General features: G+C 54.5%; 9 protein-coding genes across 9 annotated transcripts; 6 read left to right on the top strand and 3 right to left on the bottom strand.

Moving 5' to 3' along the window:
* Positions 1–152: 152 nt before the first annotated feature.
* A1O7_08618 (uncharacterized protein) lies at positions 153–2,612 on the top strand (the record flags this gene model as incomplete). Its single annotated transcript, XM_007762609.1, has 7 exons — positions 153–159; positions 213–673; positions 727–1,566; positions 1,615–1,924; positions 1,972–2,212; positions 2,265–2,469; positions 2,523–2,612. 7 exons carry the CDS (start codon positions 153–155, stop codon positions 2,610–2,612), a joined length of 2,154 nt encoding a protein of 717 aa, XP_007760799.1.
* A 700-nt stretch (positions 2,613–3,312) lies between these two features.
* A1O7_08617 (uncharacterized protein) lies at positions 3,313–3,606 on the top strand (the record flags this gene model as incomplete). The annotated part of the gene is made up of 1 exon (XM_007762608.1): positions 3,313–3,606. One exon carries the CDS (start codon positions 3,313–3,315, stop codon positions 3,604–3,606), a length of 294 nt encoding a protein of 97 aa, XP_007760798.1.
* A 196-nt stretch (positions 3,607–3,802) lies between these two features.
* On the top strand, positions 3,803–4,266 carry A1O7_08616 (uncharacterized protein; the record flags this gene model as incomplete). The annotated part of the gene is made up of 2 exons (XM_007762607.1): positions 3,803–3,974; positions 4,160–4,266. The coding sequence occupies 2 exons, from the start codon at positions 3,803–3,805 to the stop codon at positions 4,264–4,266; spliced, it is 279 nt and encodes a 92-aa protein (XP_007760797.1).
* Positions 4,267–4,760: 494 nt separating this feature from the next.
* On the top strand, positions 4,761–6,323 carry A1O7_08615 (uncharacterized protein; the record flags this gene model as incomplete). Its single annotated transcript, XM_007762606.1, has 2 exons — positions 4,761–4,979; positions 5,052–6,323. 2 exons carry the CDS (start codon positions 4,761–4,763, stop codon positions 6,321–6,323), a joined length of 1,491 nt encoding a protein of 496 aa, XP_007760796.1.
* Positions 6,324–7,170: 847 nt separating this feature from the next.
* On the bottom strand, positions 7,171–9,243 carry A1O7_08614 (uncharacterized protein; the record flags this gene model as incomplete). Its single annotated transcript, XM_007762605.1, has 1 exon — positions 7,171–9,243. The coding sequence occupies one exon, from the start codon at positions 9,241–9,243 to the stop codon at positions 7,171–7,173; it is 2,073 nt and encodes a 690-aa protein (XP_007760795.1).
* A 325-nt stretch (positions 9,244–9,568) lies between these two features.
* Positions 9,569–10,560, top strand: A1O7_08613 (uncharacterized protein; the record flags this gene model as incomplete). Its single annotated transcript, XM_007762604.1, has 4 exons — positions 9,569–9,934; positions 10,001–10,256; positions 10,312–10,440; positions 10,493–10,560. 4 exons carry the CDS (start codon positions 9,569–9,571, stop codon positions 10,558–10,560), a joined length of 819 nt encoding a protein of 272 aa, XP_007760794.1.
* A 554-nt stretch (positions 10,561–11,114) lies between these two features.
* A1O7_08612 (transcription initiation factor TFIID/TFIIF subunit) lies at positions 11,115–12,149 on the top strand (the record flags this gene model as incomplete). The annotated part of the gene is made up of 4 exons (XM_007762603.1): positions 11,115–11,123; positions 11,176–11,216; positions 11,380–11,537; positions 11,605–12,149. The coding sequence occupies 4 exons, from the start codon at positions 11,115–11,117 to the stop codon at positions 12,147–12,149; spliced, it is 753 nt and encodes a 250-aa protein (XP_007760793.1).
* A 1,408-nt stretch (positions 12,150–13,557) lies between these two features.
* A1O7_08611 (uncharacterized protein) lies at positions 13,558–14,448 on the bottom strand (the record flags this gene model as incomplete). Its single annotated transcript, XM_007762602.1, has 1 exon — positions 13,558–14,448. One exon carries the CDS (start codon positions 14,446–14,448, stop codon positions 13,558–13,560), a length of 891 nt encoding a protein of 296 aa, XP_007760792.1.
* A 1,648-nt stretch (positions 14,449–16,096) lies between these two features.
* Positions 16,097–18,966, bottom strand: A1O7_08610 (uncharacterized protein; the record flags this gene model as incomplete). The annotated part of the gene is made up of 4 exons (XM_007762601.1): positions 16,097–17,842; positions 17,896–18,777; positions 18,828–18,892; positions 18,945–18,966. The coding sequence occupies 4 exons, from the start codon at positions 18,964–18,966 to the stop codon at positions 16,097–16,099; spliced, it is 2,715 nt and encodes a 904-aa protein (XP_007760791.1).
* Positions 18,967–21,497: the final 2,531 nt, after the last annotated feature.

Below are 21,497 nucleotides of genomic sequence, written 5' to 3'. Positions count from 1 at the left end.
CTCTCCGCGACACGAGTTACAGGTTCATTTTGAGAAGCTCGCGCGACTCTTCGATTGTTCGTCCGTCCTTTGCCGGCGCTTAGTTATTTGTATTCGGCGTTGTTTCGTTTTGACGCGGCCCCCTCCCGCTTCCTTCTCCAAGCACCTTCAGGATGTCAGGTATGGATGCCCAAAGCCCTCAACCGTTGCTTCTCTTTCTTACCCGGTTATAGTCCAGAGGTTCGACGTCTGGGCGAGCAAACATGTCGAATACTGCCAACTGCACATGCTGAAGGATGCCGTCATTGGCGTTGATGCCTCGTATTATCTCAACCTGCGCCTCAATGGGAACAACGAAGAGCCTCTCAAGCACGCCCTCGGCGGACAACCCTTCACCTTCAAGAGAACGATAGAGGAAGACATTGCGTTTCTGCGCCAAAACGGCATCAACCTCATCTTCGTCTTCGACGGTTTGGACTACGTCAACAAGAACCTGCGCACTGCACAACTGGCTGCCAGCAGGAGAGTGCAGGATGATGCCTGGCACGCCTATCTCAATGGGGACAGCAAGCGGACCGTGACCGACTTTGGGAAAGCCACATACGATGTTGACACCACGGCCAGAGGGCTGCAGAAGCTGCTGGCTGAGAACGGCGTGGAATACATGGTTGCGCCGTACAGTGCGACGGCACAGGTGAGTCCATGGGGGTCAAGACTAGTGGCAGTGGAAGCTAAACAAGGCGAAAGTTGTCATATCTGCTCGCGTTGGAAGACCAGTTCATCGATGCTGTCATGGGCAGTACAGAGTGCTTCCTCTTTGGCATGGACCGTGTGGTAACGGACTTCAACCGAAATGACTCGACCCTGAGCCTGGTCAGCCGTGCTACGTGCGAGGGGATCCTGAAAGCCGACAGAGATTTGCTTCGAGACGCTCAAATCTTGCTTGGAACGTCCTTTACGCCTACATTTCCCATCCTTGAAGCCATGGCTACTACAAAATCGACGGGTGTCGTTGATGCTATTGCCATGCTCAAGGGTTTTGGCAACAGTGTCATGCAACTCTGCAATTATCACCGCGAAAACCCTCAGGTACAAAATCTCAAGTATGCTGATCGCTACAAAAAAGCCATCATGACCATCAGGCATCATGTTGTTATGGACAAGGCGGGCGTGGTGGCTCCGCTCCACTTCGACGAAGCTCCTGGCGACGTCCACGAATTTGTCGGACAACGTCTTCCTGAAGAACTGTTCTTCTACCTGTCAAAAGGCATGCTGGCTCCCGAGATACCAAATTGGCTCACCTCGGGCGAAATTGTGCTGTCGCTGCCTGGAGGTGTGCTGGACTCGGAGCCTTATAGGAGACTGGTCATTGAGTTGCTCAACCCTTTTCGGAGCGAAGCCCTCAAAATCTTGGCCGAGTCTCTGCACTACTACTATCAATCCAGGGTTATCAAGGTAACCCCGTGGGTCAACCAGGATACCAGCAATTTGACCATCGAGATCCGCTATGTCCCAGCCATGAAGCAGAAATTGGCCCAATGGAAAGTTCGAGGCGCCCAGATTGAATCCGTCGTCGGCAAAGGCGAGGTGAGTGCTTTTCCCAGCTCATCAATCACCGTTGCTAAACATTCGAAGGACGCTAGCTTGTTCCTGCCCTGCCTGCGATCTCTCAAGGATGCGGCCTTCGCCAAAGAGACCATTACCAAAGACAGGGTCGAACACCCGGCTCTTCGAACAGCCGACGAGGTGGTGGCGAATGCCATCTTTCGGTATCTACAAGTTCGCGGCTACGTCGACGACCAGCACAACTTGACCACCTGGGGCAAAGCTTTGGAAGCTGCACTGGAAGTTGCTGATGAAGAATACACCATTGTCGGCATAGAGATGCTGAGAATGGGGCTCTTCACTGGCAACTTCGCCTCTGGAGACCCGGTGTCCAAGACTGGTTTGTGGAACGATTGCTGTACCTGGACATAGCTAACGGAGCTGCAGACAAAGACCACGATCGGAAGGTCAACACCAACCTCATTTCCAAGATTGCGTGTTTGAGTAGGATTCAGCACAAATCTATGGGCTTTGTTGGGCCTCTTGATAGGCAGCTATTGACATTCGCTTGGAAGATCACCGCGGTTCGCACTACTCTTCGAGATCTCTTGGAGACAATCCTGACGAGTATGTTCCTCAATGGTGACGTTGATCGCGACCGCGAAGATTGGATCACCCTCGTTCAGAAGTATGTAGCGCCCTCTCTCTTTCACGATTCGCATGGCTAACATCGGTTTCAGACTGCCCTTTGCCAGCGACAACGGGTCGGGAAACGGTATCGCTGTCAAGACTTACCTGGATGCGGTCAACGAGGAGCCAGAGGTTACTGAGGCTTTGAAGGCCAGCATCAAACAGCAAGAGGGGAAATACAACTGGTTCGCACAGCTTCGAGGTAGCGGAACGTTGACAAAGAGTCTCGACCGAGCCTGGAAGGTTTGGGACGCCGTAAGCGAAGCTCACAACCCGCTACTTAGCATACCGATACTGACTGGTGGCAGCTCTATGCCGCGACTCAAGTGCCAGGTACAGAGGTAAAGGAAGCCAAGCTCTTCTCTGAGGTCAACGAGTGGCTTTTTTCTCGACGATGAAAACTATGCGAGAGTCAGGCAGTACCTTCAAAATGGTCTGAGAGACCAGGAATAGTCCTATTCTGACCTTCTCGCTTGGCAAGAGACACGGCTTCGAGCAAGAGGTATCTCCTCAGGGTGGCTCCGGGTCAGACGTCCTACACGATCACATAGCATAAGGAGCTGAGCAGACGCGAAGCCTCCGCTTGAGAGATGCATGTCTGCAATCACGGGTCAGACCGGCCCGTGGGTGGTCGACCGACCCGCTGCGGCTTGGGGCTATCACCCTACGCCACTGCGGCAGTCGCGACAGTTGGTTCAGATGGAGTAGGCCCTCACAATTCGGCACGGAAGCACTGTCCTCGAGGTGGCCATCAGGCGAGCAGTGTCTGGCGGTCAGCCTTGCAAGCTTTCTCCAATCGATTGAGAGCCCAACTTCCAGGTCCTTGCCGGACAGATTGTCGAGTAGGCGGGTCTGGCCATGCGCAGGCGCTTCGAACGGTCGTCCGGCAGGTCGCTGCACAGCCTGCCTGAAGCCTTACCATTGGACCAGACCCGCCAAGGTGCAGTAGTCTTGTGTAACAAACGATTCCCAAAGAACTACTTCTGCAGCCTGCCACCCCGCTTCATCCTCATTGCTCTTTCTCAACCTCTGTCACTCAAGTGATTCCTACAAAGTTAGTGCACACGCCCAAGAACCAAAGTATCGTACAGCGCCACCATGCTAAGAACGATATGGCAATGTCTCAACGGGGGCCAAGACGACGACGTCTCCCTCCATGCGGAGACAAACTGGTCGGACAAGGCTGAGAACCCTCTGATCGACACCACCCCGGAGGCGGTCCTCGCGCAGAAAATCGTGGAAGCGATGCAAGATGCAGAAAAGACGGACGACGAACTCCGCGTCAAGGTCGCGGACGTGGTGCACATCGAGGGGTGGACAGAATCGCTGGCCAAGGCCGTGTTGGCCCATCTGGATGAGGGCATCAAGGTACGTACATACGTCGTCTTGTAGTGTGGTACTGTACGGGAGTTAGCGAGGGCCTCTTTTCCCAGCATCATTTCTGGTATCGACACGATGCAAGCACCCACGCGGAATTGTATCATTTCTGGTATCGACACGATACAAGCGCCCCACCCCCCCATGTCCACAAGATTAGCTGGATGCTGGATGCTGATTTTCGCTGCCGCTTGGGATACTTCAGACAGGCATGGTAGTAAAGGGGCCATTGAAAGATGCGTTCGTCAAGGCCGTCGACGCGGCGGCGGGCTTCGCGCGGGATCACCCGGTCTGGACGACGCTGATTGCCGTGGGGATTTTGGCCGTGCTGTTGCCTTGGGCTGTTGAGGCGTTGGGGTTTGGTGTAGAAGGGCCGGCTGCTCGTAAGTTCCACTGCGTTCTGTTGCATTGTGTTCTGTTTTGTTGCGTTGCGCGTTCCTTGCCTCTTCTCTGCGGATGAGATTTGTCCTTGAACTCCTTGCCTCTGCTCTGCGCGTCTCCAACGCTTACACAGTGGCGATACTGGAAGAGATGTACAGTAACTAACTTGGCATTGCCTGGTGCTTAGGAACCTTTGCGGCGTGGTGGCAGTCACGGTATGCTGGGTATGTGCCGAAGGGAAGTCTGTTCTCGTTCTTTCAGAGGTTGGGGATGAAGTGGACGATCAAGTTGTAGAGCGTGATGGGTGATGCGCCTAGCATGGGCTGGGTATTCCACAGCGGCATGTTGGGATGGGCATCCGAAGGGGCCCGGATCAAGACACCTAGCAGCTTGGATTAATGGACTGTCAGGCTAAGGCTATTCGATTCATACTCAGACAGCAATGCGATCATTGTGAGAACGCGAGATACAGTTGACACCCAGCTGACAGCGCCCACCATTTCATCAAGCAACCAAAGCGATTGGCGCGGTTATCTCCTACTCCCAATTAAACTCCAGTCCGTCAACGCTTCGTCCTGCCGAATGCGTGGCTTGCATGGCTCGACTCCGTAATTAACGGTCCCTTATCATTCCCGGCAGTTCGGGACGACAGGACCTGGCGCATTGGCTATCGCATATTTATTACACCTGCATGACATTCCCGTTCCTTAGGCCGCGGCTCACGACGTCAGCGCCGCGCCCGTGACAGAGATTGTTAGAAAAGCAATGTCGCGCCTGGACATTCCGACATGGTGGACACCCTCTCCTTCTCCCCTCCATCCTCGAGCCCCGGGATCGAGATGGACGACCACGGCTCAACATCAAGAGGCCAATCAAGGCAGAGGCTGCTTCAGCACTCCTCAGAGCCTCCTCGAGGATGGCTCGGCGGCGTCGCCAGACACACGCTGGGGTTGATGCTGCTGCTGTGCGTTGTCTTTCTTTGGACCATGTGCAATTTTCTGGGTAGTGTATGTGTGTGGATGATACCCCTTTGTCGCGCGCCGCAACAAGGGACAAGCAGGCTGACTTTGGAGGCGTAGAGCATATTCGCCGACAGCACCTATGCCAAACCCTTCTTCCTCACGTATCTCAACACCTCGACGTTCATGCTGGCCATGATCCCCAACCTTCTGCAGGCTGCATACAGGAGACACCGCGATCGAGGGGACTTGTACGACACCATTCGCTCCAACGTGTTACGCTCAATCAAAGTCAGCAAGGAAGGCTACAGACCGGTACCGGACAATGACACTCCCCAAGAAGACCTGCAGGGAGAAGAAGACATCGAGTCCGAAGTGGCCACACAGAAGCGACGAAGTGGTGATAGCTCTACAGTGGGCGACCGCGACCCCGACTTCGGGTCACACGACGGGGCAGAAGAAGGCAAAACCCTGGGCATCATCCCGACAGCGCGCCTCTCATTCACATTCTGCATGCTCTGGTTCGGCGCCAACTACTTCGCCATGTCGTGCCTGCAGTACACGACCGTGGCATCCACCACGATCCTCACATCCACATCAAGCTTCTGGACGCTCCTGATCGGCGCGCTCACGCACACCGAGAAATTCACGTGGCGCAAACTGTTTGGCGTGTTGATGAGCTTCGCGGGCATCCTGCTCATCAGCAAGGTCGATCTGTCGGCAAGGACGACGGACGGAGAAGATGCGACGGTGAGGCTGATTAAGCGAGAAGACACCTTCCCCGACAAACCAGCGGCGGAACTCGCGCTGGGCGATGCCCTGGCCTTGCTCTCGGCCATCCTCTACGGCGTCTACACCGTCATGCTGAAAAAGGCCACGGTGACGGCCCTGCCGCGATCGATCAACATGCCCTTGTTCTTCGGGTTTGTCGGCACTTTCAACTTCGTCTTTCTGTCGCCTCTTTTCCCCATCCTGCATTTCACGGGGCTGGAACCGTTCGCGCTGCCGCCCACGCGGCGCATCTGGACCGTCTTGATCATCAACAGCATGGCCAGCTTTGCGTCGGATATCTGTTGGGCATACGCGATGGTGTTGACATCTCCGTTGTTGGTCACGGTCGGGTTGAGTCTGACGATCCCGCTGTCTCTGGTTGGCGAGATGCTGTTGCAGGGGCATTATGAGGGGTGGGTTTATTGGGTTGGGGCGGGGATCGTGGTCGGGAGTTTCTTGTTCATCGACCAGGAGGAGAAGAGGGAGGAGGAAGGCGAAAGCGAAGAGCAATGGCACGAACGACCGGTCGAGAGAGAAGGGGAGGTTGATATCGGAGGGCGGCGCTCTACGTCGTCGCTTGGCTATGGAGCCGGGGGGACCACGACCACGCATTCATCCTAGGTAGACTGGGCGGCTGAGATTCTTTGGATACCACTACGGTGTTTGCATTGCACATGGGCACTGTACATCTACGGCATGCTTAAGTTGGATAGAACGATACAGTCGCCGCCGTCGGCATTCATGCGACCGAGCGAGTAGCGTGTAAATTAAATTAAATGATATGCTACAACGCGCTCGACCTGGATTTGGTCTGGACCGGAACCGATTGTACTGGACAGGAATCAGGGCCATGAGAGTGGATCTGAAATAGGTCTCACCACCTTTCACTACATGCGTTTAGTCAAGAGAAGTGCTTCTTGATCGAATCAAGCTGATCCGGCGGAGCGCGTAGCAGGTACTCCGAATACTGCAATAATATACGGACTTTACGGACCGTCAATTTCAACGCTAGGCTGATGGAGATATGTAGATACACCGCGCACCATACATACATACACCACATGTGGCACAGGAGCCCATAACATTGCCCTGTACGCCGCTACTGTATCAATGACTTCGGTGACGGCTTCGTGCCGCGTTCTAGTACGTATCTGGATGCAGAATGTTGGTACGTCTGCCCAGAAGTGGCGCAGAGGAGGGCGGGAGCTCTAAGGCAAGAAAAACTGCCAATGGTACTGCTGGCCATGGTGGATAGGGTGTGAGTCCATCACCATTTGAGAGCAATGAACCTTGATTGCCGTACGACTGACCGACCATGTCTGTATCTATCTCATCATTGACCGTGCTGCGCCGTGTTGTGCTAATCGGACTCATGCCCGCCCGATTGTCGTCCGGGACAGCAATCGGAACATCACTCCCATCGCAACCCTATGGACCGGGCTGATCTCGTTGCTGTTACGGCGCACAGCTAAATCCCCAGCCCCAGCTCCTGCATGGTCGGTGTCCCGTCCCTCCACGGTCGTGGCTCGCCCTCGCCGGGCATTTCAAATCCATCGGGCAGTATCACTTTCGGAAACCCGCCCTTCTTCCATATGTACGTCTTGTCGGGTTCGAGACTTTCAAACGCACCGGGCATGGAACGCATCTTGTCGTCATCGGGGTCTTGTTCTCGACGAGCCACCCACTTAGACCAGACTGCGTGGGCTCTGTCCTCGTCAACTAGGACCAAAGCTCCACTATGCCAGCCCGCGGCGGCGATCGCAATCGGAAAGTAGGATCCCAGGTTTGCGTAGTCGCCTGCTCTGTCGGTTTTGGTGGCGTGGGCAGACTCTCCTTCGGCGAACACGCCACTCACTGGCCCTTCCTCCCAGTGCCTCCCTTCCTGCTCGACCCACTCGCTGAACGCGGCCTGTTTGACGGCGTCTACGTCCCAGATTTGGCGAGCTGGTTGGCCATTCGCGGCAAGGAGCGGCTCGTTGAGCTTGTCTTCCATCCACTGCAGCCAGGCCTTCCTCTCGGGCTCGAACCAGATTTGTCGGCCTCGGGTGTTCGCGATGGGAAGCAACTCCGCGTCACTGCGGGTGCCCGCTCTTTCGCGACGGAGACCGCGGAAACGTCCACCGTTCTCCGGGCCAGAAAGACCTAGTGATCCACAACTCTGAGAGTCAGTGCCGTAGGAGGTGATCTTGCCGTTGGCATGCAGGGCGTGGTAATGATAGTCACCGTACGCCAATGCAATGACACCAGTGTGCTGCAAGGCAGGAACATCTTGCGGTCTGGAAGCGAGCAAGGTGGTCAAGGTGGACCAATCGCCCGATGACACTGCTTCCGGATACGTTCGAGCCGCGTCGGCGCATCGTCTGATGTAGTCGACATCGCCGGATAAGACCTCGCCTGCAGCCGTGAAGACGCTGAACCTCCGGAACGAGCCCTGGATATCCTTCAGCTCACGGTCTGGTGCGCTGTATCCTGGCATCTCGAAGGGGGATTGCGACGGTTCGGACTGGGTTGGGTTGTCTGTGCGCATACAACAGGCATACGCCTTGGACTCGTTCGTGATATAGACGATGAAATCTTCGAGAACGATGTGCTTGATGACTTCGACGTGCCCTTTCTCGGTAGCTCGAAGAGCAGTTCCCGGAACCACCTTTTCATTCACGGGCTTCGAGTCCTCCATTTCATCTGTCTGGTCGTTTTGCAAGGGAGTCCAGTATACGATGCCTATATCGGGCGCGTAGGCAGAGCTTTCTCCCCAGCCTGCGGCGACTCTTGTCGGCTTGCCTCCGAAGGGCAACCCGCTTCTCGAGTATACAATCAACCCTTTCGCATTGATTCTGTCCCAAGAGATGACTTGCCCGTGATCGGTCAACGCTAGGACGTGAGAACGTCCGGAAGAAAACTGTCGGATTGCAGACGTGCTCTGCGTCAAGTATTCGAGTTGCTGAAAGGATTCAAATGCTTCACCTATTGTCCTGCCATCCCTTGAATCAATTGAGCCCGTGGTGTATAGCTTTCCCTTGGCAGATAGGATGGTCGTCGACCACCCTCCACACTGAAGATCGGTAATTACGCCCATCTCGCCTGGAATGTGCGCCTCGGTGGGCCAGCTGGAGGAGGTTCTATGAAAGATTTGACGCGGAGGTATCCTGGCAGGAGTCGGTCGTGGAGGAAGCATCCCTGGCTGTGGCCGAGCAGGGACTCGCGGAAGTACTCGCTGTGGAACATGTGGTGGCGGACGATGAGGGACCGAGATGGCTCTCCCAAGGCCTAGATTCCCTTTAACTCCTTGGCCCCATGTGTAGAGGCGGGTTTGGGTCTTGAGTCGTTTGTACAGCCAGTACCAGCGAGGGCCATCTGCAGCGAGCAGGGGACTTATAGGCAGTCGGAATGTGTCTGAGGTCTCATTCCTCCAATATACCGAGTCCTGACGATACTTGACATACACTTGCTTTGACACCCGACAGAACCTGAGGTAGTCCTCGGGGGTCAGGTAAGACAGCACGATGGAGAGAATGTCATCTGGCAGATCTAGCAGTGGCATGTCTGCGAACCAAGCATATCGATGGAAGATTTGGGCAGCAAACAGAAGAGGAACACGGAGAAGAATGGGAACGCTCACAAGGGCTTGGGTGATGGCCTGGGCGACGGCCTGTTAAGGGCGACGAGATTACGGTCACCTGTGATATCATAGCAGAGCAGTGGCTTGGCGGACAGTTTAGTGGGATGGCCTGCGTTGTCCCTCACCGTGACAAACAATTCTTTCAGTTTCAGCTCACGGACCATAGGTAACTTAACACCACGTTTGACGTTGTACACATATCATCCAACTCTAGTTCCATCAAACCTCCTTCCCGACCTCGGCCATCATGGCGGATGCAGGCGATGCCAAACCCACCCCTTCTGCGACTCAAGGGGCCTCCGCCGACCTGAGGCCTGCGGAACAAGAGACCAACCTCGTCAAGAACCCGCTCGGTGACCCCTCGGCTGAAGCCCCTGCAACTGATGCCAAGGGCGACAGCGATACTAAGCCTCCCACCTACACGGAAGCCGCCACCAATGCCGCCACCACCGCGGCCAGCGCCGCATCTGCTGCGGCCTCCAATGTGAAGGACTCTATGTTCTCTATGTTTGGTGGCGGAGCTAAAAAGGAGCGCAAACCCGAAGAGGCGGATGACGCTAAAGACGAACCCAGTGGAAGTTCCAAGGCGCAAAAGAAGGACGAAGACGAAGAGGTAAGATTTACTATACTCTAACCGATGATCATGTGAACTGACTTGAGGTCGCTGTAACAGGACAAGGTCGACGAGGAAGAAGCGGACGTCGAGTTCGAACCCGTCGTCCGATTGACAGAGCGAGTCGACACCAAGACCAACGAGGAATCTGAGGAGCAGGTCTTCAAGATGCGGGCCAAACTCTTCAAGTTTGATCGAGACTCAAGAGAATGGAAGGAGCGCGGCACTGGCGATGTCCGACTGCTCAAGCACAAGGAAAATGGCAAGACACGACTGGTCATGCGCCGAGACAAGACTCTGAAGGTTTGCGCCAACCACTACGGTAAGTTGCTGCCTAGGTGAGACTATACCCGAGCAAGCGCTGATCATACATGTAGTTACTCCTGACATGAAGCTCTCCCCCAACGTTGGCAGTGACCGCAGCTGGGTGTGGAACGTCGCCGCCGATGTCAGCGAAGGGGAACCCGAAGCCCAAACACTGGCCATTCGATTTGGAAACAGTGAGAGTATGTGGAATTTCACCGTGCGAACATTGTACGAGTGCTGATCTCTCTACAGATGCGAACCTCTTCAAAGAAGCTTTTATCAAGGCGCAGCAAGACAATGAGGCTCTGTTCAAGTCATGATCCTTTGACGCATAACCAGCAAGCGTGAAATGTGTGACAATTGGTGTCCAGCATGAATCTACGGAGTCAGGTGAAGCAACGCAAGGCAGCGCAGAGCAGAGCATGAAAGAACAAGGATGAGCCAGTCGGAAGTTTGCCTTGGACTCTGCCAGGACCTGTGTCAACACCCAAACTTAGCCAGATAGAGATTGGAGTTCTACCCAAGACACGGACAGAATGCACCGAGAATTAGTGCAAGCCTAAAGAACGCTAGGCTACTCAGGTTAGACCAGCCCGCGTCAGTCGCAGCCTCGCTCACTTCATTCCCATCCCTCGTGCGGCTACTCAGTACAACAGACAGACGACTTCTGACAGTACATCGTAGACTCACCAGAACCGCCTACGTCGCGGAAGTCGCGTCTGTCTATCCTTTCTCTGCCCGCTCTTTTTCCTCCTCTTTCCCGTGACGAAACGCTCGATCCCCGCTGCATCCCCGTCAACGGCGCCAGAGCCAGTCTTCCACCCCACACGGTTTTCTACAACTTGAAAGCTCAACCGCATACAGTGTCGTCGCCATGCCGGACGTACGTCTCAAACACGGTGCTTCAGCGACACGGTGGCTGACAGGTTTTACAGGTGAAGCGCAGCATCAAAATCATAACCGACCAGAAGGTCATGTATGTGCCATTACACCACCACCACTCCTCACCCATTCATCACCCCTACCTTACGGTTTCCCATCGCCGCGGCAACGCCGTGACTATGCTGTGACTACTTGCGCATAGAAGATCAAGGACTCGTTACACGCGACATGCGCTTGTTCTGACTTCGTTGCTACAGTCCCGGTGCCGACAGCGGTGTTGCAGGTTTCCCCCTGCGACACTGGTCTACCAGAATCGTCCTCCTTCACGCCGACACCAAACAAGAGATTGACGCAGACATCTTCGAGTCAGTCACATACATCCTCCACGAGTCCTTCGGCGACAAGGCCAGACAAGGTAACTTTCCGGACCCCGCCCCGCAGACGCCGCGCGACAGGACCTACTGACCTGACCGCCTTCGCAGTGTTCAAGAAACCGCCGTTCCGCGTCTCTGAAGATGGCTGGGGTGAATTCGAGTTGCAAATCGAGCTGAAAGACCTCTCTGGCAAGATTCATACCCTAGTCCATGACCTCAACTTCGCCAACTCCCGCTACGAGACCAAGCAAATCATCACGTTCAAGAACCCCAAGGGGGCGCTGCTCGAGGCACTTCGAAACTCCGGTCCCATCCCAGGCGAAAGTGCTGCGGCAAACGGTGCGGATACACCCGTAGCCGGCAAGAAGAGAACAAGCGAGATTGGTGGAGGGGCGTCGACGCAGAAGAAGAAGAAGGGAGACTCCAAGGTCGTCGACATGGACAAGTTGGCCGAGGGGTTGCAAAAGCTCGGCGAAGACGATCTCCTCCAGGTTGTCCAGATGGTTCATGACAACAAAAGTGAGGATTCGTGGATGCGAAATGACGCTGAGCAAGGCGAGTTCCACGTCGACTTGTACACCCTGCCTGAGAACCTGATCAAGATGCTCTGGGACTTCACGACGGAGAAGAACGCCATCTCGGCCTCTGCATGAGACGGCAGATGCTCGAGTCGGCACGCATCGACGAGTTTTCCTGCTCTTCTTTAGAGCACGAGAACCGACGTGAAAATGAGGTGGCATGCGCGACGAATCCAACGTGTGAAGCAAAGGCGGGGCGACTAGCAAGCGTGACAACAACGGCGGGCCCTTACGGTCTGCATCGCAGTTCTTCACTGGACTCCTACGGCGTTGCGTCTTTTATCGACCTGACTCTTCCGGGATCTCCTGGAGCTTGCGCTCACCAATTGCGACAGCATCAGGGCACAGGCATGGGCATCTTTCCACAGAGTTGGATCCATTGTACCATCAGTCATCTGGGGGAACCTGAGCTTTTCTTCATGTTTACCAGTTTTCACCGAGATGATACCAAAAAATCTTGACGGACGTAACGCGGGGTTCCAGAGGGCGCAAGGGGTTCCTAACGCAATGAGGCGCATGGAGACGGTCTGGGAAGGCTTGGATTCATGGCTACGCCGCCGTCGAGGCCGCGGGAGCGAGCGACAGACAGCGCAACAATGGGTTGCCTGACCTTGGCTCGGTGCATCTCATCACGCGGCCTTGAACGTTCTGATTCCAGATTAGTTGTGCCTGGCTGGATGCTCACGAAAATGCAAGTTAGAGCTGGCCCCAAGGGCAATGACGAAGCAACGATTCGTGAACGTGAACGCGAGTCCATTTCCAATATCCAAAGTCTATGTCCTTGCGTCCTTGCTGTACAACTCGGACGGGACATCGGGCCTACCCACGACGTGACCAGATTTCTCAACTAGATCGGCTCCTCTCCCTAGAATTTTTCAGAGTTGTGGAGCGTCCCATTGCCTGACGATGACAACGGGTGCTTATGACGCTCTGAGGTCCTAGAAATCCTCAAAATTGTGCAGCGTCTCATCGCCTGGCGATGGCTAACTGGTGTTTATGACGATCTGAGGAGCTGCTACGTATGACGCCAAAGACTTTCCAAATGAGGAGTTGGGCTCGAGGCAGCTGCCGGTGTCTGGGGTAACCAGGATGGCTGGCTCGGTCTGAGGTCTGACGGGTGCAAGGTCTCCGTGTCCGCTCCTCCCAAATCCGTCGTTGGAGGAACTAGTATACGTCCCGCCTGGTAGGATTTAAAGCGCTGGCTTTGACGTGCTTGTTAGTTTCTGTGTTATGCATGGCATGACTGTCCGTGTCGAGAAACCACTGCAATGGAGCGGTGGCAATGTATGTATGCATGTACATGACTGAGAAAGAGAGGCGGCAACTCATTAGGACGAGCGCAACGCCTGCATGTGGCGCCAGCGCCAGCGTCAACGTCAACGTCCACATCACTTAAGGACGCGATGCCTTTTCGCAGCATGTCAGTCAGCCCAGGTTCCATACTTTTGGACAGGGGGCGGCGAAAGCATTGTCAGTCAGTGACTCACTGTAACAGTACACCTTCTAGGCCCTCGGCTTTGGCGCCGGATATTGTAGCGACGACCTCCCCGGCCCGGTATGCCAGGACGGCTGGGATCTGGACGGCCTCCATCTCGGCAACCTCGTAATCTAGCTTGACGAAGCGCGTCGTGGTGTGCTTGTACGCGAGCATGCCCAATTCGTCCTCGACCTCGGCGCTCTGTGACGAGGACGGGTCGTGGATCATCACCAACACGTACGTGTCGTCCGAGACCTTCTCGATGGCGTCGAGATATCCATTCGCATCGACTTCCTGGAACGTGCCCCAGCTTCGTTGGCTGGGTTTTCTCTGGTACGCGGACTGGGAGGACTGGGACTGCGCGGAGAGTTCCTGCTGTCGGTTGGCGCGCCATGTCCGCATGAATTCCGAGTCGGCGTCATCGTCGGATAGGGCGATGTTTTCAGAGTCCGCGGAAGACGCGGTCGACTTTGATGGGGACGTCCCGAATATGGATCGTCGTTTGTTGTCCCTTTTCTCTGTGACGGCGGTCGAGGCTGTGGATTTTCCGTTAGAAGAGGCCAGGTTGGTGGCGAAGCTGGCCAGCCGTTGGCGAAAGGTAGACTGCTTGGCTCGCGTATAGGACTGGGCGTCCGCAATGACGCCCTTGGGGCCCGTATTGGCGAAGTGTGTCTGTGTGGGGAGATGGTATGTGGTTTTCGTGCTCGTCATGGTCGCCATGTTGGCTACGGTTTCGTCGTCTGTGCCTGGATCCGAGAAGTCGTCGTGCTCAGGCGCGGCCTCGTCGTCGGATAAATGTATCGAATCCTGGTCGCGGTCGCGATCTTCGGGATGAGATGTGGGATGGTCGCGATGAGAGAAGTATCGCTCGGCTTCTTCGCGCGCGAGGTCTGCCATGATGTATTTGAATAGATCTTCCGCTCGGGTGACTAGTTAGCGACGAAGCCGCTCAAGATACGGAGTACGTGCCGGGGGTCCCAGGAGTCAAGGCGCCGGTGGGGTTGCGCGGATGTCACTGGTGAGGGAGGCCTGTCGGGTCTGTGACACTGAGCCCGACTGAGCCTGACGAACCCTGTCTTCTGCTTGTGCTTGTGAGACAGGCGTGGACGGCGACCAGAAAACCGATCAGCCTAGGAGAGCAAAGTCCGTAGCGCGATTTCCACTTTGCTTAATCGAGGGTGGATGTGAATTAAGCACAAGGCGTTGGCAGTTTGAGAAATCTGGGATCCGGGGTTGGATTGGTCGGGTCGGTGACAGGTCGTCGCCACCCGGACGGGCAGGGAATAGCCTGAAACGCAAGGCTTCGGTGACCTGGCGCCCAAGCGCACGCAACAGGTAATTACGTCGTGGCTCTAGACCTGGCTGGCAGGTCGATGAGGCTTCGAGCCGTTCAAAGGGAAGCTCAGGCGCCTACGTAGTCGCCGGAGCACGCCAGGCTGTGACGTTAGTAGCTGAAGGCAGATGATGAGATGACAAGGCACGTAGTATTGTGTACTGGTATGATCCACAACGAGTTCGAAAGGCTGCGGGCGAAGAAATACTGAGTATCATCTGCTGTGATCCTGGACGGTGCCAAGCCGAGACCGAAACGGGAGAATGTTCGAAAGCAAGATGGACACGACAAGGTTTCATTTGACCTCCTGTCACTCCTGTCACTCCGAACTTGTCTTCAACAGGTTGACAACGGCATCAGCAGATCCCGTCCGGGGTCAATGCCAGCCTTCCAGCCTGCGTCGACCAGTGACGGGTCAGCTCGGTGAAATCTATCACATTCCCAAGCGTTGCATCCCCAGGTCAAAACAAACTCAATTGACTTGTGGCTTTCTCGGTCGTCGATCTCGTTCCTCGACGCGCCTGAGCTCAAGCTACGTACGGAGCACGAGAAACTGAGCTTCACTCCCTTGGCTCTGGCCACGGGGCCTGCAGCAGTGCTCGGTGAGCACTTCATCCCATCGGTAAAGGAACCATCATGTGCAGCCAGCGTCAATGTTCCATTGTCCGAAGTCACCGGTGGCTGCTGCAACCACCACCAACACGAGGTCGAGGCCTCAGTTCCCGTTGTTCAGAAGACTGAGCCCAGACTGACTAATCAGTTCACATCCAATTCCATGAGTACCCAGTCACCCAGTACCACCACCCTCAATGTCCTAGTTGGATCCTTCTTGCTTTGCGAAACTCCGCCGCACCGATGATCCGCAGAGCACGCTAATCTCAGATGCACCTCCTAGCTTTACAGGCATTTACCGGTGAAACAACTTGCGCTGTCCATCACACCTCGATGCTGATTCACATCGCCAACTCGTACTCCGTATACCTGCAAGTCTCCGATCGAACCTCATCGACCCTATTCCGTACCCGTAGGTTGGGCTGAGATTTGCCTTTGACGAACTCTCAAATATTGGAACCTTGCCAGGAAAGGCAGCAGGGCATCAGGTCCTGGTTGGCAGAGGATGCATCCTAGCACAAAGAGTATACTTGGTAGACATTTCTCATATTCTTCTAGACCAAAGGCTATCACAGATGCCAGTGAACAGAGACCCGCTACTCAAAAACCTTTGATGCCTGGAGGACTCCGCTGCTTATGCCTCGTCCTCGTTCGGCTTCCCCACCCTGTGTTCGCGATGGCCAGTAGATCGTCGTCGCGAATCTTGCGGTCGGCGGTCTTTCGCTTGGTCACCGGTGGTTTCGCTTCCTCGTCTTGATTTTCAGCTTCACTGTCGCCGTGGTTCTTTGACCTTTTCCGTCTCGAAGCAGCCAGCTTTTCGCGCAACAGAATTGCCTCTTCGGGGTCTTCGTAACCAAGTTGTGTCATGCGAGGCGCTGATTCCTGCTCGGCGTGAAAGCCTGCCGGCCCGACCAAATCAGGATCTCCCATCCCATATGCCGCAGAATTCAGCCCTGCTAGAGGAGTCTTAGCTCGTCCGTTGAGGCTGAAGCTCCTCTTTTCGGCGGCGGATGTTGACTCGCCTTCCTGATTCTCTCCCAACTGCTTGGTCGGAAGCTCGCTGCCGATGCCGTCTGTGTTTACGCTGCCAACAGAGCTCGCTCTTGAGTGTCGCACATTCGAGGCCGACGACGCATTGGACAGGTTGCTGAGGGCTCGGCCGACCAGTCTGTTAGGCTTCTTCCTTGGTTCATCGTTCGCTTTTTCATTGGCCGCTTTCTGGTTTGAGCGGCCCCTCAACATGTCCCTGATTGCCCCATTGATCGCACAAACGTCGATGAGCTTTGCTGCGACTTCTACCGCCCCTTGCGTCTCTTCCTTTGCCTTCTGCTCTTCCACGCTAGATGCATCGTCGAGTGAGCGGATCGGAGCCTTAGTATGTTCAATAGCCTGACCGTTCCTGCGAGCAGAAGTTGGAGGGAGCTCTCGGAGGGGACACTTCCCACCAATGTACGATCCGTCCTGTGTGTCACTTCGTCCAGAGGCACTCGTACGCCCTGAGAATACCTTCATTTCGCGCCCATCTGCGACACCCGCAACGTCTCCAACATCTGCGACATTTGCGACATTTGCGACATCTGCGACATCTGGGACATCTGCAACATCTGCGGACTCCTGGTGAACAATGACGGGCGTACTCGACCTTGTAGGAGTAACTGTTACCGCTCCTGTCCTAGTTGGCTTATCAGCTGCCTGTGGCCGTCCTTGTCGGCGCGCTGACCCATCGCTCGCTTTTCTCTGTAGAAATATCGTCCCGAGCTGCTCATGGTCGGTCGTGGGTGCTTTCGTCACGATAGTCGTGTCAGTATTCATTCGTTGAGGTTGCAGAAGATGATCCTTTATGCTTGCTTTGGCATGATCCTTCATCGTCGACCACAGCCATTCCTCCGTCACCACAGGAATACCCCAATGATGCGCCAGCTCAAGTTTGTCCCTTCTCGCAAATGCGGCTCTGCATATAAGCACTGAAATTGCCGAAGTGAAAGCCTCCACGTACGTGCCACCGAGCAATGTGACGATCTTAATAATATGCACATTCTCGATTCCGTCAAAACCGCTGACATTGATGGTCAAACCTTTCAACGATGTTCGCGGTTCTCTGATCACCTGGCCAAGTGGATAGCTTTCAGGGGCTATGAATGACTTCGCGATCATGCATTTCTCCAACCAGAGTTCAGATACCACCTGGAAGCCATCAGGAATGGTCCCCACAGGAAATGCTCCAGCCGCGGCCACATTGTGTGGCAATATGACGAACAATTTGTTAGGTTCAACAATGCTTTGAGTTTCGTCTTCATCAATGATTGTGGCGGCCAGTGAGGTCAATATTCTTCGTAAGTGTGCATTCTATCGGTGTGTAAGCAGAGTGCGTGGGACCATAGTCATGGGACATAGCATACCTTTTTCTGATCCAGGCATTGTACCATGAAGTGACAGCCAGCCAGGAACCCTTCAGAGCGTGTATTGCCAGGATCAGATCGAGCATCGGATTGATCGTTTCGAACGGTCTCCGCCGGGGTTGCAGGTCCGTCTAGTCTTCGGAGTGATGGCATGGAGATAGAAGGCTTCAGCCGCGGACGGCCATCAGTCGTAGCCTCGAAACCAGCACCACCAACAATGTCCGACCACATGCCCTGATTCTGACTCCCCAGCCGAACACTTGCAGTCCTTCGAAGTTTCCGAGATGGCTCCGCACCAATGGTCTCTTCCCGTGCACGTTTGCCCAGTTGCGGAGATGGTCGCTGTTTTCGATTCCACGCGCCAACACCCTGCTCAGTGACTGGAAGTGTGGGATGGTAGAGAGTCTCGTCCAGCTGCATGCCCCTCTCAAGGCTGTCCTTGTACCATTTCAGGCTTACAACCTTTTTCTGCCACTGCATCCCGTACTCGTACTTCTTTCCCTCGGGCTTCGCGGCGATCAGATGAGTGACGTCCTTGGTCAGATCACCGGTATATTCACCACCGTTCTCCTTGACATTCTTCTGTAGTTGGGCACGGAAGACAAGGTCTTCGAATCCGGTTATGCATATTTTCAAGCCGGCTAAGGTGGGCACTCGATATTTGACGGCAAGAGCGTCCAGGTCCGAAGGAAGATCGTTGATCCACTGTTCTCGCACAGCCTCAATCCACTCGGGAAGCAAGACCTTTATATCTTCTCTTTCTCTGGCGACATACTGGTACTTGAGGGTGTCTGTGCTACCGACGATTAGGTGGGATGTATCTGAAGTCAAGTCGAGCTTGTGCTCGGCTCCCATCTTGATAGCGATATCGGCATATCGAGTCTTGACTTGTCGTCAGCGACATAACGCAACGATCTTGCTTCGGTACTGACCCGGTCTTCTGGTCCAATTGAGGTGAAGCACAACACCACGCCCTGAAGCGGTTGCTCGGCGGATTCTGGGAGGCGTCATTTAGCGAGATATCAAACACAGATTGTTTCCATACATACCTGGGGACTCCTGTTGTGGCATAATGCATTATGTCAATGGGTACATGCAATCAGTAAACAACAATAATGCTACAGTGTCAGTACTGAGCAGTGGGATGCGACTTGGAATTAGTGGATTAAGTTTGACGCGTCTCTCCCAGACGCGTCCCCATTGAAGCACGGCAACTGGGCCGAGGTGCAGTCATTCCACATTGCGGCCATGTGGGGTAGCGCCTTGGCGAATGACGTAGATCAGCCACCGATGCAAATGCCTCTAGACTTAGTACTCCGTACGGATTAAAGGAACTGGAAGCCACTGAGGAGTTGGAATCAACTTGATATTCGATATTTGTACGTCCTTGTGCGAGCAGCATATGATGACTACTTCAACTCACGCCTAGAAGCTACATATCCTTGGTTGTCTTGTCCGGGCTGGGAGTCTAGCCTCCACCTTTCGGTTTTCCGCTGTGCCCGCATCGAGGTCTCGCATACTGCAGGGCACCATGCAACATAATCAGAAATCAAAGGCCCGGAACCTAAGTGCCTGGAAACATGCTAAATGTCAGCATCATACCTTCCCGGGCTCGGCCTAGATCATCACGTGCCATATCCTAGCGGCCATATACAGTGAGGGTGACAGTACTCTTACCGGAGCCAAGCGTTTGGAAGAAACTGCTGCCATCCTGCATTCACTGATGAAAGTTCTGCGCAGCTGCGTGGCGGCTTTTGAAAAAGTCTCACGATACACGTCCTTCAGGCCACATGGCGACATAGTGAGGGGCTACTACAGTCAGATGTACAGTAAGCGAGCCGAGGAATCCGCTGACTATCCCATGTCTCTCACGGGAGGATAGCACCTCGAGGCCCACTGGGCTTAACCCCCTCCCTCGTTCCGCCATGTTCAAGAACAATTGTTGGCCTGTCTGGGATTATAAAAGCATAGCAAGGATTCTTCTGGGTCAGGATCTTGCTCAGCCCCATTAACATACGCAATGCCACAATCACTCTGCTGCTGGTCTTGGCTCTACCGTCGATGGCCACCTCAGAATGAGCAGATCGTTATGGAGGGCACCTAGACAAGACAAAGGGATAAGTCGTGGCGGCCATTACAAAGAAGACGTCATCAAAGTTCTTCCTGTTCCTTCTGCATTGGGATTATAACAACAGTCAACAGAGGCATGGTATTCGCGTTGACGCATTATGGCTTCTGATGCGTCTTCTCCGTTTCAGGCATTGTACAAGGCAATCAGATTCCGTTAATGTACCTGATCAACCTTGTACAACCATCAAACTGCTGGTAATGCTAAGGAAGTATGCACACGCGAGTGGACAGCATCGGAAAAAGGGTGAGTAGCCAGGAGTCAGCCAAGCTACGCGTACATAAGTTCATCGAGCGAGCTTTGGAGGAGTAACGTATGCACATCGGGATTCTGTGATACAGGCAAGATCTCGCTCGCTTCGGAGCAAGTTAGATGTGTCCAAAGGATACACTGAATAATGTACATGCGGCTTTTCTCTCGGATACAATGGAGTCGTCACGTCAACGCAGTGATTTGTTGGTCCCGCTTCCGGAGACAATGTACCAGTATACCCGTCCACCATGGGCGGTGAAAAGTCAATACAGGTGGAAGGGCGACTTGCGTTAGCACGGAAGTACGGAAACCTCGGCAAGTACGTCTGCTCTATTCGTCGTCACCTTTGCTCCTTGAGGGATGGGTGAGGGGCACTGTGCAGGCCTCATCAGGTGCCCGGTGTCAACGAGCACATCAGGGACCCAATAATAAGGATTTTGAGGGTCTGTGGCAAGAAATCAGCGGAAGCCGGAGGAAATTCTCTTATACAGTCGGTTGGAATTCGTGACCAGCATGTGGGCCGAATTGAGATCGTTGTCAGCCCTAAGGCGGGTCATAATACCTCAGGGAACAGGCGTGAGTGGTGAGCAGGGGGCGCGAATTGTCAATAAGGCACACGACATAAGTACATAGTAAGACCACCACTATCAAGTCGAGTGCGGTGTCCTCTCTCCTGTGCTTGCTGGAAGGCAGACTGTCGATCAAATGCTTCGACTTGAAGATCCGCCGAGCCGAACACAAAAGAGGGTCTACCAGGCACTGCCAGTGACAAAGTGCGAGATTGACTTCCGGCATAAGTATCACCTAGTTGCAATCTCTGGAGTCGACGGCCGCGGGCTCCAAGCTAAACTCCCCAGCAAGTCGGCTGCTGTACGAGAGGAGATCTTGCCCATAAATCATCGCCTGACCGATCAGAAGGGGCTGCCCAAACAGCAGAGAGGGCGCTTCGTTCAGGTACCCACCAGGTCTAACCTCATCTGAACCATCAGAGCAACCCTCTGCCTTGGTTCTTCCGGGCCGGCCGTGCCATTTACATATTGCACTCGCATCATCATTCGGTCTCGCAGCATTCGAGCGCATATTTCTCACTGTAAAGTTCTGATCTCTTGATCTCACTCTGGCACATTTGGCAAGCGAGCAAAACCCAGAGACCCTTTCTTTCCGCTGATCTTCGTCGGTCTCCCATCATCCTTGAATTCAAGGACCGTCGAAAACCATACCG

The sequence above is a fragment of the Cladophialophora yegresii genome (assembly GCF_000585515.1).
Source record: "Cladophialophora yegresii CBS 114405 chromosome Unknown aczIN-supercont1.6, whole genome shotgun sequence".
Lineage (NCBI taxonomy): Eukaryota > Fungi > Ascomycota > Eurotiomycetes > Chaetothyriales > Herpotrichiellaceae > Cladophialophora > Cladophialophora yegresii.
The sequence above is the reverse complement of the archived record's forward strand: the minus strand, read 5'-3'. Positions and strand labels throughout refer to the sequence as shown.